The sequence below is a fragment of the Hemibagrus wyckioides genome, linkage group LG02 (assembly GCF_019097595.1).
Source record: "Hemibagrus wyckioides isolate EC202008001 linkage group LG02, SWU_Hwy_1.0, whole genome shotgun sequence".
Lineage (NCBI taxonomy): Eukaryota > Metazoa > Chordata > Actinopteri > Siluriformes > Bagridae > Hemibagrus > Hemibagrus wyckioides.
The window spans coordinates 4,565,884-4,583,927 of record NC_080711.1 but is presented as its reverse complement, the minus strand read 5'-3'; the positions used below and the strand labels follow the sequence as shown (position 1 = coordinate 4,583,927).

The 18,044-nt window shown below is 39.6% G+C and overlaps 1 protein-coding gene across 7 annotated transcripts in view; it reads right to left on the bottom strand.

Moving 5' to 3' along the window:
• ezh1 (enhancer of zeste 1 polycomb repressive complex 2 subunit) overlaps positions 1 to 9,077 on the bottom strand; it is a 28,440-nt gene extending 19,363 nt beyond the window's left edge. For 2 of the 7 annotated variants that reach the window (XM_058405278.1, XM_058405271.1), the window contains exons 1-7: positions 8,829 to 9,076; positions 6,099 to 6,254; positions 5,769 to 5,894; positions 3,199 to 3,321; positions 1,784 to 1,901; positions 617 to 823; positions 76 to 178 (exon numbers count right to left, since the gene is read on the bottom strand). In XM_058405278.1, coding sequence (XP_058261261.1) covers positions 76 to 178; positions 617 to 823; positions 1,784 to 1,901; positions 3,199 to 3,321; positions 5,769 to 5,894; positions 6,099 to 6,242 — 821 coding nt within the window. In that variant the 5' untranslated portion in view covers positions 6,243 to 6,254; positions 8,829 to 9,076. Of the gene's footprint in view, positions 1 to 75; positions 179 to 616; positions 824 to 1,783; positions 1,902 to 3,198; positions 3,322 to 5,768; positions 5,895 to 6,098; positions 6,255 to 6,348; positions 6,416 to 8,828 lie in introns of all 7 variants that reach the window. The other 5 variants (XM_058405253.1, XM_058405237.1, XM_058405261.1 and 2 more) reach the window with 5 other exon arrangements.
• Between the last annotated feature and the right edge of the window lie 8,967 nt (positions 9,078 to 18,044).

The window sequence follows — 18,044 nt, the reverse complement described above, 5'->3', positions numbered from 1 at the left end:
GTGAAAGACTTTTGATTTTTCCCCCTTTATTTATTTCAATAATCACGAGAACAAGAAGGGGTTAAAAGTCCTCACTTCTCCTTGAGCTCCTCGGTGGTGCCTTTGTACGGGAACATGGACGCGATGGCTGTGAAGATCTTGTCATGAGGGATTTTCTTACCGGGAGAAAGTTCAGTGCCTAAAGGTGCAAAAAAGCGGAAAAACGTCATTCCTGGAACAGAAATGCTGGGCGTGAGACGGGTGGTGTGTAGAGCGTTGTAGGGCAACATGGACACACACTTACACACACATACACACACACGCGTGTGTACACACACTTTCACGAGGTGACCATGTGATGCTCCACTGATTTCAGAGGAGCTTGGAACTGACCGCTCTGTCATCGTGCCACATATTCACCTCAAACTCCGGCAAATGAAAACCAGTCCTATTTGATAAGTGTGTGTGTGTGATATAGTGTAGTTGCAGTCAGTATAACCCAATGCTGCCAAGACAAACAGGTTTATCTTGATATAACAGGGAACAGGGTCATTCAGAGCACACACACACACACACACACACACACACACACATACACACACACACACACATACACACACACAGTCAGTCATCTCACCCTCCGCGACTCTTCTGCGCTTCCTCTTAAAGGCCAGAGATCCGGCCTTGTTCTCCACTGAACTCTCTCCTGCGCTCTTCCTCAGGCATCGCTCCTCTTCTTCCTCCTCCTCTTCCTCTGTGCTCTCCTCCTCTTCGTCCTGATCTGAATACTGACTCAGCGCCTCCACTAGCTCCTTAAAGATCTCGTCATTTATGAAGCCTCTATCTGCACACACACACACACACACACACGTTTTTTTTTTTTTTTGGACAGAAAATTGTTTGCATTTTGTGCAAAATTCCAAGCAAGCATCAATATGAGCATGAATAGCGTAAGAAGCTGGTAGGGGTGTGTGTGTGTGTGGCAGTGGTGGACCGTCAGGGTCAGCGAGGCCTTCTCTGCTGGCCTAAACAGCACTGATCTGAATCACTGACTTGCATGTTAATATATTTAATATATTTTTCCATGAATGTGTATTAAATTATTCCCAATAGTCTGTTCTCTACATTTCATAGCTTTTCTCTTGGTTGTGCTGCTTCCAGTAGTGTATATTTATGGTAAGAGTATTTATCCAATCATATTTCAGCTAGTGGCTGACATCATGTGTTGCCCGATTGTAAGGCCTTCAGAATCAATAGTGCAGGCGCCCGTAGCTTCAAATAAGTGCCAATGAAACTGTTCCATTAACCAATCAGATTCTGAGTTGGCGTCACTGGGGCCATCTAGCAGGCGTACGATTACGTCAGCAATTTCCCGTCCTTTGATTGGATAGTTGGAGTAGTCAGAGGCAGCGACCCGCACAAACTAAATAATATATATATTTTAACTCACAACGGCTGACAGAGGAGAAGAAATCGATTTGGTCGCAGACATCCTTACAAATGCATTTTTAAGGTGGACTTTTCAAGAAAATCCTTTTGATGCTTCAAAATAGTTGGTAAGCTTTTTCAAGAACCATTTATGCTTTTGGGTTTTCTTTTGCACAAAACAAACAGTTTCCTTCAATCCAGATCCCCGGGGTGGACTGTGGTCCACAACTTTTTTGCTATTTAATGGTTGATTAGTATCTATGGCCGTGGCATCCTAATGATGCTATAGAGGTGGATTAACTCAGGAAGGACACCAGTGAAGGCCTAGGTGTGATATGCACGGCCCACCACTGGTGTGTGTGTGTGTGTGTTTTACCTCTATCCCCATGGACACCATCATAGTTATCTATGAGCTCCTCAAGAAAAGCTTCATCCTGCTCTAGTACCTCATCACCCATATAAGGGATGTTGTGCAGAACTGTCTCGTCCTCCACCTGAGAGAGAGAGAGACAGAGAGAGAGGGAGAGAGACAGAGATTGACAGAGGGCAGGGGGGGTTAGAGAGATGGAGAGAGAGAGAGAGAGAGAGAGAGAGAGTGAAAGAGAGATGGAGCGAGAGAGAGAGAGATGGAGCGAGAGAGAGAGTGAAAGAGAGAGAGAGTGAGAGAGAGAGAGAGTAAAAGAGAGAGAGATGGAGCGAGAGAGAGAGAGAGAGAGAGAGAGTGAAAGAGAGAGAGAGTGAGTGAGAGAGTAAAAGAGAGAGAGATGGAGCGAGAGAGAGAGAGAGAGAGAGAGAGATGGAGCGAGCGAGAGAGAGAGAGAGAGAGAGAGAGTGAGGGAGAGAGAGAGAGAGATGGAGAGAGAGATTTATACATTATATCTCTACATCACATTGAACTAATAAAACTAAGGATGTGCATCATCCTTGTGTGTGTGTGTGTGTGCGTGTGTGTGTGTGCATGTGTGCGTGTGTGCGTGTGCGTGTGTGTCTAGAGAAGCGTGGGAGTAGATTAAAACATATTGGTGAGTGTATCTGGCAAGACCTGTAAGCGTGAGACAGTGTGGGTGTCATCATGAAAAGTGAATGTGTGTGTGTGTGTCAGTAAGTGTGTGTTTGTGTTAGCCTTGTAGAGAATGGAGACTTTATGTGAAAGTGTGTGTGTGTGTGTGTGTGAGAGAGAGAGAGAGAGAGAAGGGGAGAGAGTATATCTGCACAACTAATAGAAGTAAGGATGTGCATCATCCTTGTGTGTGTGTGTGTGTGTGTGTGTGTGACCCTTTACATGTGTCGGTGTCTGGAGTATGAAAGTGTATATGTGAGTCATTAAAAGGATGACTTTTTGATGGTTTGTCTTTTGAGAAGTGTGTTAGAGTGGGATAAAAACATGTTGGTGAGTGTATCTGGGAAAACCTGCAAGTGTGTGTGTGTGTGTGTGTGTGTGTATGTGTGTGCGCGCACGTGTGTGTGCGTGTGTTATCATGGAAATGAATGAATATGTGTGTGTCAGTAAGTGTGTGGTGCTTGTGTTAGCCTGGTAGAGTGGAATTTTGGAGCCTATATGTGAAAGTGTGTGTGTGTGTGTGTGAAAGAGAGAGAGATACAGAGAGAGAGAGAGAGAGAGGTGTGGGTGTTTTAAGAGCTCCTTCTTTATCTCCGAGCTGACCTATTTTCTCAAATAACCCTCACACACACACACACACACACACACACACAGCTAACCAGGATGTGTCTACAAAGCTTTGTGTGTGTGTGTGTTTGTGTGTGTGTATTGTCACATGCCACATGCAGTACCATGAAGTTCTGCTGCAAGGGGGACCAGGAGTACATGAATGGTATCCCGGCAACGGTTGTCAGGGGTCTCATGGCAACTGCCTGGCTGGGGAATGATGGAAAGCCAAACTCCACCATGCACTGCTGTGGAGACAGGGTGGACACACACACACACACACACCCACACACACACACCAGTTCCTTAGTAGTAGCAGAATTTAAAGCAGCCTGGATCTAGTAACTGAGAGAAAAGTTATTTGTCACATGATCACATTATGGGATGTTAAGTAAACACTGGGTTACAAATTTTGCAAGAAATTTGCATCGGCATACGAAGCCTTTTCCGAACTGAACGCCGGCTAAGTCGCACGTACGTCCGGGAGCCGTTCAAAACTTGTTAGCGTCAGTGGAAAGCCAAGCGAAGCCATCTGAAGCGAGTTTATGAGTTTTTTTTCAGTCAGTGAAAGCTGTTTGGAAAGAGTCAACCCACGATACCAACGTCACCTTCAGCATGCGTTCAAAAGCTAGGTGATTTTTCGGGTGTTTTTTTATTGACAGATTGGTGGTGTGGGCGGTCTGTTCTATTTTTAGCCCAAGCTTGGTGACACGACTTCCTGTGAGGAGCCTTGACATGGAATGCTTGTCTTGGGTCAGTTCTTTGTAAGCAGCCATACAGTTTACATACGCTTCATATTGGGAATATTTTTGGGTGGCTGAAACGGATTATCTGCATTTACATTATTTCTATATTAATTCATTTTGCAATATAAACTTTCACCCTAAGACCCCGCCTCCAGAAGAGATTAAATTCATATGTTGAGGTTCCAATGGATTGTAATTATTTCCTTATGGATGAAATACATGACATTATTATTTTTAGTTGGTCGTTGCTCTGAAGTAACTTTTCTTTTCGGAGCATTTTTCCTTCAGTCCAACAGAAGAAGCACTATGAGTGACCCTTCAGTGTAGACTGTAGTTACCATGTAGTAACAACCATTTTTTTTCCTCTTTTGGTGTTCAAGGAGGAATAGGATGTGATGATTCAGATGATGACTGATGTGATACAACGAGAGTCAGACTTTCAATCCTCGTTAGCTAAATTAGTCTCATAACACCAATTAAACATTTGTGTTGGTTTGAATTCTCACTGAACTCTTCGGTGGTTCTGAAGGTTGCGTTCAGGACAAAGACAAGACTGTGATAAGGGAGGTAGTATAGTAGTGAGCTACAGTGTAGCTACAGTTGTAGCTTCCTGACTCCTGACTTGACTTGAGCTTCTATATTAATAAACCTGACTCATTTCCTGACTCAATAAATGAAAGAGTTAAGTTGTCTTTATTAGTCACATGTACATTACAGCACAGTGAAATTCTTTCTTCGCATATCCCATCCGTGGGGGTTGGGGTCAGAGCGCAGGGTCAGCCATGATGTAGCACTCCTGGGGCAGAGAGGGTTAAGGGCTTTGCCTAAGGGCCCAATGGTGGCTTGGTGGTGCTGGGGCTTAAACCTCCAGTCTTCCAATCAATGGCCCAAAGCTTTAAACCCTTGAACTACCACTAGAATTCTAACAAACTAAGAAAATATATAACAATTCTGAATTTATTTTATCAGGGCAGTGGTGGCCCAAGTGATAAAGGCTCTGGATTGTTGATCAGAGGACTGGGGTTCAAGCCCCAACACCACCAAGCTCCCATGTTAGTCAACAGAGCAAGGCCCTTAACCCTCTCTGCTCCAGGGGCACTGTATCATAGTTGACCCTGTGCTCTGACCCCCAACTTCCTCAGCCGGGATATGCGAAGAAAAGAATTCCACTGTGTTGTAATGTACGTGTGGCGATAATAAAGGCTTCATGCCCTCAGTCCTTCTTCTTTCTCTATGTAGAAAACCAACCAATAATCGACAAATAAATCAACATGAAGGTCCACATTTACACACACCAAAGTCAAGCAAAATTCTCGAATTTGATTGGTCAGAAGGTTTGTATTATTTTGAGCACAACTCAGACGATTGTCCTACCTGGAACGTGCTCTACAAGCAGTCCGAGTTTTTTTTGTTTTTATTTTCTGATCTTTTGCAGCAATAATTGCTTGATTTTTCGTTTAAACTCTTACTAGTGAAGAAACATCCTGTTGGCATGTAATGACTTTCTATGATGCTGATCCACTGAGGGCTGTTGGCTGAATGCGTGTTATGATGACGTGACACGACGTGTCTCGCGGCTATTCTGAAAAACCGCGAGCTCTTTATGAATATCACAGGGTTTGCTAGATTTTGTGTTTGTTCCTGCGATCACAATATTTATATTAAAGCACTTGAATTCGGTTTTGGAATTCGGTTTTGTTTTGGTTAGCGCTTAGAGATATGGACATCGCCTCAAAGCAGCTTTACAGAAAATACATTACATTTCTTGTTTCTATAGTAACAGCGTTTACACTGTGACTTGTATGTCAAAGGAATCATGGTGTGTGTTGTGGTCAGACTGTTGATGGTATTGATTATTATTTATCTACAAAACAGTTCATAAATAATTACAGAGAGAGAGAGAGAACCTGCTTTAATTAATTAGTTTCTGTGTGTCTGCATCTGTTTACCTTCTTGCTGGTCAGTGAGCCACTCGCGTTGGACAGAGGGATGGACTGGATCCTGAGCTTGGACCACTCCTCGTTTAACAGTTCGGTCCTTCCTTCAATCTTACGCCTGTTTGACAGGAACAGAGCCTGAAAACACACACACACACACACACACAGAGCCAAACACCAAATGAGCAGGTGATGACAAAAAAAACAGAAACAACTGCTGAAGACATTAGTGAACACTGAGAGAGAGAGACAGGATCAGTTCTGACAGATTCGTTCTATCCTGTGTGTGTTCGTATGTAATATGTAAAACCTGTGTGTAAAATGACACATCCTCATCCTCACCTTCACTTCCTCGGCTTTGCGGAAGCGCTTCAGCTGCCTGAGCCTCATGTACTCGGACTTCACCCTCTTCCTCCACTTCATCAGGCTGCCCGGGGCTTTAGCAGGAGAGAAGCGAGCTCCGGACGCCTCCTCCATCACCTCCATCACCTAAAACGCCTCACACACAGAAGGACAAAACTCAACATGCAGGTTCGGGTGTTGGAAAATCCTCACATTTGTTTATGGGGACATTTGTAGCTTGTGGACTTACTGATGTTTGGAAAAACCTGCGACTGAGTCAAATGAGGGAGGGTGGCGCGGTTGGAAGTGGCAATTTTCTAAATAAAATACATATAAATTTTAAGTTATATATATAAAATTATAAGTTTATTGTTTCTTTGTGTGTGCCCTGTGATGGACTGGTGACCTGTCCAGGGTGTACCCCTGCCTTTTGCCCAGTGTGTGCTGGGATAGGCTCCAGCAGATCCCCGTGACCCTAATTAGGAATAAAGCGGATATAGAAAATGGATGGATGGATGGATGTTTGTTTCTTTGTGGCCCGGGACCGGTCCGCGGCCCGGTGGTTGGGGATCCCTGGTATATAGTATATAGAGTCACTGACTTCAAACAGCGACTGAAGACCTACCTCATCCTGAAACACTTAAATTAGCTCTTACTTTTTCCCTGCTTTTATGCATTGTTATATGTTGTATGTACATAGTCAGTCTCATAGTCAGTTTTTAGGCTGATGGTATCCTGAGTCTGTGACCTATTGAACCAGTGTCAATGTATTCACTGATAGAGACTTTAAAGCCCTTTTGTACATTGCCCTGGATAAGAGCGTCTGCCGAAGGCCAGAAATGTAAATGTAAAATGAAACTAAAACAGAAACATGAAAATAAAACGATCTGAAACAAAAAAGAAAGTGTGGTACTTTCTGCGGAAAACACACAAAAATGTGCTTATAAAATACTTTATGAAAGTCATATTTTGGGGTAGCACACGAGCAAAAGCTGAAAATCTTTCACATAGTTTGAGTGATGGCTTGAAGTAAATGGGTTTAATTCAATCCTCAGTCATTCAAAAATGTAGCGGAAAGTTCAGGAATAAAAAACTGAATGGAAAAAGAAAGAGTCAAATATTTGTTGTTGTTGATCTTCCAGCTGCTCCCTACATGTGTGAGGGGTCACCACAGTGGACCACCTGGTCCGCATAACAGCTTGGCACAGGTTTTACGCCGGATACCCTTCCTGACACAACCCTCCCATTTTTATCCAGGTTTGGGACCGGCACTGCATCCAGGGGCTGGGGTGTGGGCACTGGCTGGGAATCGAACCCGGGTCTTCCACATGGTAGGTGAGAAACCAATAAATGCCCCATAAATAGAGAAATATTTGTATAGTTCAAAAAAGGAATCTGCGGGATGTGTTTACTGTGTTCCTTCATCCTTGGTGCCGGCCTGGTCAGGGTCATAGTCCCTGTTATAAAGCTGCTAGTCTGTTTATATTTTGGGAAGTAAAGCAGACGCGTCATAGGCTGAGACACTTGACCGTTCAGACAGAATATTACAGACAGTGTGGTCACTTTTACTGTCTCCTGCCCTAACTTTCACTCTGTTTCTTCGTGTGTATGGTTGTAGTGTTTAAACTTAATCGATACAATCACAAATCCCTTTCAGCTCCTCCACTTCAAGTTAAAGTCCAAACTCACACACACACACACGGGGATTTGGAGTGCTGAACAGATTCAGGTAGAGATAAAGATACTGGAATTGTGTTACGCACCAGGGGGCTGTGTGTGTGTGTGTGTGTGTGTGTGAGGCTGTACTTTTTAGTTCTGGGGTTTTCACAGTCATTCTACAGACACTGAGTCATCTTACAGTGATGCAGGGGTGATAAACCTCCGAGCAGAAGCTTTTCCAGCTTTTCAGAAGCTTTCCCGCACTTGCAATGACTCACACACACACAGAGACACACACACACACACACACACACACACACACACACTGTCAGACAGAGGGGCCTCACAAATCTCACACATGACTCAAACTTTGTCACTGAACAGCATCCACGATTGGCCGGTTCCCTGTGGCATGCACGCGCGCGCCCTCTGCTGGCCGCAAAACAGAACTGTCCTTCAACCATTTTTAAAAGGCTTTAAATCCCTTCCTCGTTTTCTCGTCATTTCCGGAAATACACGGAGGTTTTAAACGTTCTCTCGGCTGAAACGTAGCGCCTTTACTTCACTCTGAAATGAACGCCCGTAACTGTTAGGATCAAATCGGTAACGGAGGGCGTCATCCAGGGCCGCGCGTGACACGCTGTCTGCGAGAGAGGAGCACGCGCTGCTCGCTGGAAGTGGGCGTGTCCACCGTGCTCGTGTGAGGCCGTAGCAAAACGGCACGGAGAAGTGCGTAGGTCACACTTTTGCACATTTCGCAGCCTTTCACTTCTGCACACAAGCACCAAAGTCTAATAAATGTGAAGGATAAAATGTTTTGGGAGGACATAAAGATCCAAAAAAGAGGCTCGAGGCGTCCATACCGGAGTCGCGTGAATGAAGCTCGCGCTGGCATGCGAACTGGCATTAGGCTGAAAATACTTCATCAACGTGACAACTCCGTCACACAGCAAACGTCTGGATGTACAGCGCGAGAATAAATAAGAACGCAGCGAAAACATACTCGCGCGCGTGCACATTAATCGTCGCAGTTGAACACACACACACACACATACACACACCGTTACCTACCTTCACTCCAGCGGCTCACGCGCACAACTCCGCGTTCCCCCTCTCCGAAAAACAGCAGCAAAGGCGTCCCAGCACCGAAAACCCAGATAACTCGCCTACAGAAACCTTCCGGTACTGCTGAGTGCGCGCGACAACTCCTCGGGCCTCCGCGAGCATGCCGCGGTTGTTAGTTACACAATTTGGAGCTGCGCACTTCGCCTGACTCGGACCGAGCTCGGGGTGACGTGTTTATTAGCAGCGTCGTAGAGCGCGGAGGGATAAAAACACCCCCTACAGTACCGAATATTACACAGCCTGATTAAATACCACACAACACGATTAAATACCACACAACACGATTAAATACCACACAATCTAATAAAATACTACACAACATGATTAAATACTACACAATCTAATGAAATACTACACAGCCCGATTAAATACCACACAACACGAATAAATACCACACAACACGATTAAATACCACACAATCTAATAAAATACTACACAACATGATTAAATACTACACAATCTAATGAAATACTACACAACATGATTAAATACCACACAATCTAATAAAATACTGCACAACATGATTAAATACCACACAATCTAATAAAATACTACACAACATGATTAAATACCACACAATCTAATAAAATACTACACAACATGATTAAATACTACACAATCTAATAAAATACTACACAACATGATTAAATACCACACAATCTAATAAAATACTACACAATCTAATAAAATACTACACAATCTAATAAAATACTACACAACATGATAAAATACTACACAACATGATAAAATGCTACACAATCTTATAAAACACTACACAATCTAATAAAATACTACACAACATGATTAAATACCACACAATCTAATAAAATACTACACAATCTAATAAAATACTACACAATCTAATTAAATCCTACACAATCTAATAAAATACTACACAACATGATTAAATACTACACAATCTAATTAAATACTACACAATCTAATAAAATACTACACAACATGATTAAATACTACACAACATGATTAAATACTACACAACATGATTAAATACTACACAATCTAATAAAATACTACACAACATGATTAAATACTACACAACATGATAAAATGCTACACAATCTTATAAAACACTACACAATCTAATAAAATACTACACAACATGATTAAATACCACACAATCTAATAAAATACTACACAATCTAATAAAATACTACACAATCTAATTAAATCCTACACAATCTAATAAAATACTACACAACATGATTAAATACTACACAACATGATTAAATGCTACACAATCTAATAAAATACTACATAATCTAATAAAATACTACACAATCTAATTAAATACTACACAACATGATTAAATACTACACAAGATGATAAAATGCTACACAATCTAATAAAATACTACACAACATGATTAAATACTACACAACATGATTAAATACTACACAATCTAATAAAATACTACACAACATGATTAAATACTACACAACATGATTAAATACTACACAATCTAATTAAATACTACACAATCTAATAAAATACTACACAACATGATTAAATACTACACAACATGATTAAATACTACACAACATGATTAAATGCTACACAATCTAATTAAATACTACACAGCCTATTTAAATACCACACAATCTAAGTAAATATTACACAACATGATTAAATACTACACAGTCTAATTAACTGCTACACACCCTGATTAAATACTATACAACATGATTAAATACTACACAACATGATTAAATACTACACAACATGATTAAATACTACACAATCTAATAAAATACTACACAATCTAATAAAATACTACACATGATTAAATACTACACAACATGATTAAATACTACACAACATGATTAAATACTACACAATCTAATAAAATACTACACAACATGATTAAATACTACACAATCTAATTAAATACTACACAGCCTGATTAAATACTACACAACATGATTAAATACTAATATACACAATCTAATAAAATACTACACAACATGATTAAATACTACACAATCTAATAAAATACTACACAACATGATTAAATACTACACAATCTAATTAAATACTACACAACATGATTAAATACTACACAACATGATTAAATACTACACAATCTAATTAAATACTACACAACATGATTAAATACTACACAACATGATTAAATATTACACAGCCTATTTAAATACCACACAATCTAATAAAATACTACACAGCATGATCAAAATACTACACAACATGATTAAATACTACACAACATGATTAAATACTACACAATCTAATTAAATACTACACAACATGATTAAATATTACACAGCATATTTAAATACCACACAATCTAATTAAATATTACACAACATGATTAAATACTACACAATCTAATTAAATACTACACAGCCTGGTTATATACTATACAACATTATTAAATACTACACAATCTAATTAAATACTACACAATCTAATTAAATACTACACAATCTAATTAAATACCACACAATCTAATTAAATACTACACAGCCCGATTATATACTATACAACATTATTAAATACTACACAATCTAATTAAATACTACACAATCTAATTAAATACTACACAATCTAATAAAATACTACACAACATGATTAAATACTACACAATCTAATTAAATACTACACAACATGATTAAATACTACACAACATGATTAAATACTACACAATCTAATTAAATACTACACAACATGATTAAATATTACACAGCCTATTTAAATACCACACAATCTAATAAAATACTACACAGCATGATCAAAATACTACACAACATGATTAAATACTACACAACATGATTAAATACTACACAATCTAATTAAATACTACACAACATGATTAAATATTACACAGCATATTTAAATACCACACAATCTAATTAAATATTACACAACATGATTAAATACTACACAATCTAATTAAATACTACACAGCCTGGTTATATACTATACAACATTATTAAATACTACACAATCTAATTAAATACTACACAATCTAATTAAATACTACACAATCTAATTAAATACCACACAATCTAATTAAATACTACACAGCCCGATTATATACTATACAACATTATTAAATACTACACAATCTAATTAAATACTACACAATCTAATAAAATACTACACAACATGATTAAATACTACACAATCTAATTAAATACTACACAACATGATTAAATACTACACAACATGATTAAATACTACACAATCTAATTAAATACTACACAACATGATTAAATATTACACAGCCTATTTAAATACCACACAATCTAATAAAATACTACACAGCATGATCAAAATACTACACAACATGATTAAATACTACACAACATGATTAAATACTACACAATCTAATTAAATACTACACAACATGATTAAATATTACACAGCCTATTTAAATACCACACAATCTAATAAAATACTACACAGCATGATCAAAATACTACACAACATGATTAAATACTACACAACATGATTAAATACTACACAATCTAATTAAATACTACACAACATGATTAAATATTACACAGCATATTTAAATACCACACAATCTAATTAAATATTACACAACATGATTAAATACTACACAATCTAATTAAATACTACACAGCCTGGTTATATACTATACAACATTATTAAATACTACACAATCTAATTAAATACTACACAATCTAATTAAATACCACACAATCTAATTAAATACTACACAGCCCGATTATATACTATACAACATTATTAAATACTACACAATCTAATTAAATACCACACAATCTAATTAAATACCACACAATCTAATTAAATACTACACAGCCTGATTATATACTATACAACATTATTAAATACTACACAACATGATTAAGTACAACACAACCTTATTGAATACTTCAGGGAAGGTTTATATAATACACTATATTACAATATTACAAACCCTGAGTAAATACTAGGAAACATAATACTCAATAAACCAGATTTTTGGGAAATAACTTTTATTATCATTGTAATGTTTATTATTATTATTATTATTATTATTATTATTATTATTATTATTATTATTATTATTATTGTTGTTGTTGTTGTTGTTGTTCTAACTTTTTTTTCCCGGACCGTTAGATTACCTGCTTGCTTGAAGGAGCAGCAGCAGCACGCGCACCTGGCCACTGTTCCCGTTCCCACAGTTCCTGTGACCGTTACTCAGACAACCGAACAACAAACACATATCTGTGTTCACCTGCTGCTCCGTGTGCTGCACTATTTACATTATTTTGCGCTCAGCTGATGGATAATAATCTGGTCTCGCGGCATTGCAATGGAAAACCGTGATGACGTCAGAGTAAGGTCCGATGACAGGGGTTTAACTGTACTTCAAGCTCTCGCGCGCTAAGCGGTGGACACACTATGCACTTAGGGCACTAGCTAAGTGGACAAGTGTACGGAATGGGACACAGCGTCCGACTTTTTTTTCCCCCTGATGCTCCGTGCGGCGCGCGCTGTTTACTTCTCCTATTTCCCTCGCACGAGACAGAGGGCGCGAGAGCTGCGGAACTGCCACGCTACTGACTCACAGCGAGCACGAGAGAGAACTTGGCTACACTTGCCTGTTATTATGCACACACGTCTCGACATCCTAAACTTGTCCTGACACGCTAGAAAGCCCCAGTAGATATAATACATATACACTCATCGTCCACTTTATTAGGAACACCGGAACATCCAATCAGCCAATCACGTGGCAGCATCGCAATGCATAACGTCAGATACAGGACAAGATCTGCAGTTAACAGTCACATGAAACATCAAAATGGAGAAAAATATCATCTCAGTTGCATGGTTCTTGGTTTTCTAGTTTGAGTATGTCATGCACAACATGCAAATAAGGTTCTACAGGCTTAACTTTTAACGTTTAGCTTTAGGTTTAAGAGAATAGCCAGGCTGGTTTGAGCTCACAGAAAGGCTCTGGTATCTCAAGAAACATTCTTATAAACCGTAGTGAGCAGAAAAGCATCTCACTACTAATTAAAACTTAAAGTTGATGAGCTACAATATCAGAAGACCGCCTCCTTTCAGACAAGAACAGAAATCTGAGGCTGTAGTATAGTATAGTATAGTAGTATGTATATATATATATATATATATATATATATATATATATATATATATATATATATATATATATACACTATATTGCCAAAAGTATTCGCTCACCTGCCTTGACTCGCATATGAACTTAAGTGACATCCCATTCCTAATCCATAGGGTTCAATATGACATCGGTCCACCCTTTGCAGCTATAACAGCTTCAACTCTTCTGGGAAGGCTGTCCACAAGGTTTAGGAGTGTGTTTATGGGAATTTTTGACCATTCTTCCAGAAGTGCATTTGTGAGGTCACACACTGATGTTGGACGAGAAGGCCTGGCTCTCAGTCTCCGCTCTAATTCATCCCAAAGGTGTTCTATCGGGTTGAGGTCAGGACTCTGTGCAGGCCAGTCAAGTTCATCCACACCAGACTCTGTCATCCATGTCTTTATGGACCTTGCTTTGTGCACTGGTGCACAGTCACGTTGGAAGACGAAGGGGCCAGCTCCAAACTGTTCCCACAAAGTTGGGAGCATGGAATTGTCCAAAATGTCTTGGTATGCTGAAGCATTCAGAGTTCCTTTCACTGGAACTAAGGGGCCAAGCCCAGCTCCTGAAAAACAACCCCACACCATAATCCCCCCTCCACCAAACTTTACACTTGGCACAATGCAGTCAGACAAGTACCGTTCTCCTGGCAACCGCCAAACCCAGACTCGTCCATCAGATTGCCAGATGGAGAAGCGCGATTCGTCACTCCAGAGAACGCGTCTCCACTGCTCTAGAGTCCAGTGGCGGCGTGCTTTACACCACTGCATCTGACGCTTTGCATTGCACTTGGTGATGTATGGCTTGGATGCAGCTGCTCGGCCATGGAAACCCATTCCATGAAGCTCTCTGCGCACTGTTCTTGAGCTAATCTGAAGGCCACATGAAGTTTGGAGGTCTGTAGCGATTGACTGCAGAAAGTTGGCGACCTCTTCGCACTATGCGCCTCAGCATCCGCTGACCCCGCTCCGTCAGTTTACGTGGCCTACCACTTCGTGGCTGAGTTGCTGTCGTTCCCAAACACTTCCACGTTCTTATAATACAGCTGACAGTTGACTGCGGAATATTTAGGAGCGAGGAAATTTCACGACTGGATTTGTTGCACAGGTGGCATCCTATCACAGTTCCACGCTGGAATTCACTGAGCTCCTGAGAGCGACCCATTCTTTCACAAATGTTTGTAAAAACAGTCTGCATGCCTAGGTGCTTGATTTTATACACCTGTGGCCATGGAAGTGATTGGAACACCTGATTCTGATTATTTGGATGGGTGAGCGAATACTTTTGGCAATATAGTGTATGTATATGTAGTGGCACTGGGCAGTTCAGTTTTTCTCCACCAGGTGGCAGTATGATGTCATTTTTGCAGCGTGCCACGAAAATCAAAGCCCCATGTTCTAACACCAAATTCAGCGTGCTGTCACAGGACATCATTTCCTCTCTCAGATAGTGACTTAAATGTTTTTAGAGGACAGAAATATTAAATTACAGTCAATAACAGATTTGTAAATCTAATCAGTGTTCAATCTGATGCAACTTTTGCATTTAAAAAAAGGGATTCGAAGCAGTATATTTAATAAAAGATGATGATAATGACAATAAAATAAAATCCTTAAGGATGCTTTGGTTGTCACTTTTAGGGAACGCTTAAAGGTCCTGCTTAAATCCCCTCACCTACAACATTGTAAGAGTCTCTAACATCACATACATTTAGATCATTTGTTTTCCTGCACGATCCTGTGAGTCTTAGACCATCTCTTTGACATTGTGGGAAACTCAAGCAAACACACGAGAGTAATATGTAATATGCAGAAAGAAAGAAAGAAAGAAAGAAAGAAAGGAAAAGGAATAAAAGAGAAAAGCAGAAAGAAAGAAAGAATGAAAGGAAGAAAGAAAGAAAGAAAGAAAGAAAGAATGGAAAAGGAATAAAAGAGAAAAGCAGAAGGAAAGAAAGAAAGAAAGAAAGAAAGAAAGAAAGAAAGGAAAAGGAATAAAAGAGAAAAGCAGAAAGAAAGAAAGAATGAAAGGAAGAAAGAAAGAAAGAAAGAAAGAAAGGAAAAGGAATAAAAGAGAAAAGCAGAAGGAAAGAAAGAAAGAAAGAAAGAAAGAAAGAAAGAAAGGAAAAGGAATAAAAGAGAAAAGCAGAAAGAAAGAAAGAATGAAAGGAAGAAAGAAAGAAAGAAAGAAAGAAAGAAAGAATGGAAAAGGAATAAAAGAGAAAAGCAGAAGGAAAGAAAGAAAGAAAGAAAGAAAGAAAGAAAGGAAAAGGAATAAAAGAGAAAAGCAGAAAGAAAGAAAGAATGAAAGGAAGAAAGAAAGAAAGAAAGAAAGAAAGAAAGAAAGAATGGAAAAGGAATAAAAGAGAAAAGCAGAAGGAAAGAAAGAAAGAAAGAAAGAAAGAAAGAAAGAAAGAAAGAAAGAAAGAAAGGAAAAGGAATAAAAGAGAAAAGCAGAAGGAAAGAAAGAAAGAAAGAAAGAAAGAAAGAAAGAAAGAAAGGAAAAGGAATAAAAGAGAAAAGCAGAAAGAAAGAAAGAAAGAAAGAAAGAAAGAAAGAAAGAAAGAAAGAAAGAAAGAAAGGAAAAGGAATAAAAGAGAAAAGCAGAAAGAAAGAAAGAATGAAAGGAAGAAAGAAAGGAAAAGGAATAAAAGAGAAAAGCAGAAAGAAAGAAAGAAAGAAAGAAAGAAAGAAAGAATGAAAGAAAGAAAGAAAGAAAGAAAGAAAGAAAGAATGAAAGAAAGAAAGAAAGAAAGAAAGAAAGAAAGAAAAAGGAATACAAGAGAAAAGCAGAAAGAAAGAAAGAAAGAAAGAAAGAAAGAAAGAAAGAAAGAAAGAAAGAAAGAAAGAAAGAAATCGTGTGAAAAGTAGCCATGTGAAAAAAAGAAAAACTTCACTAGATTTTCCAGACATGCAGATATATAATAATAAATACTGCACCACACATATTGTTACACTGATCAGGCATAACATTGTGACCCCTGAGAGGTGAAGTGATTAAGACTGATGGTCTCCTCATCATGGCACCTGTTAGTGGGGGGTATATTAGGCAGCAAGTTTGATGAAGGGCCAGATTGTGATGGTTAGACGACTGAATCAGAGCATCTCCAAAACTGCAGCTCTTGTGGGGTGTTCCCGGTCTGCAGTGGTCAGTATCTATCAAAAGTGGTCCAAGGAAGGAACAGTGGTGAACCGGTGACAGGGTCATGGGCGGCCAAGGCTCACTGATGCATGTGGGAAGTGAAGGCTGGACTGTGTGATATGATCCGCAGACCAGTCAGCGTGCCCATGCTGACCCCTGTGCACAGCCAAAAGTGCCAACAATGGGCACGTGAGCATCAGAACTGGACCATAGAGCAATGAAAGAAGGTGGCCTAGTCTGATGAATCATGTTTTCTTTGGCCGGGTGCCGGGTGCATCACTTACCTGGGGAACACATGGCACCAGGATGCACTATGGAAAGAAGGCGAGCCAGCGGAGGCAGTGTCATGCCCTGGTCAATGTTCTGCTGGGAAACCTTTGGTCCTGCATCCATGTGGATGTTACTTTGACACGTCCCACCTACCTAAGCATTGTTACAGACCATGTACACTCTTTCATGGAAACGGTATTCCCTGATAGCTGTGGCCTCTTTCAGCAGGATAATGCACCGTACCACAAAGCAGAAATGGTTCAGGAATGGTTTGATGACCAAAACAACCAGTTTGAGGTGTTGACCTGCCCTCCAAATTCTCCAGATCTCAATCCAATCCAGCATCTGTGGGATGTGCTGGACAAACAAGTCCGATCCATAGAGGCCGCACATCACAACTTACAGGACTTAAAGGATCTGCTGCTAACATCTTGGTGCCAGTTACTACAGCACACCTTCAGGGATCTAGTGGTGTCTATGCCTTGATGGGTCAGGACTGTTTTGGCAGCAAAAGGGGGACCAACACAATATTAGGCAGGTGGTCATATTGTTATGGCTGCTCAGTGTATACACATATACAACACAATAATTGTAGATTATAATCAGTACAGAACTCA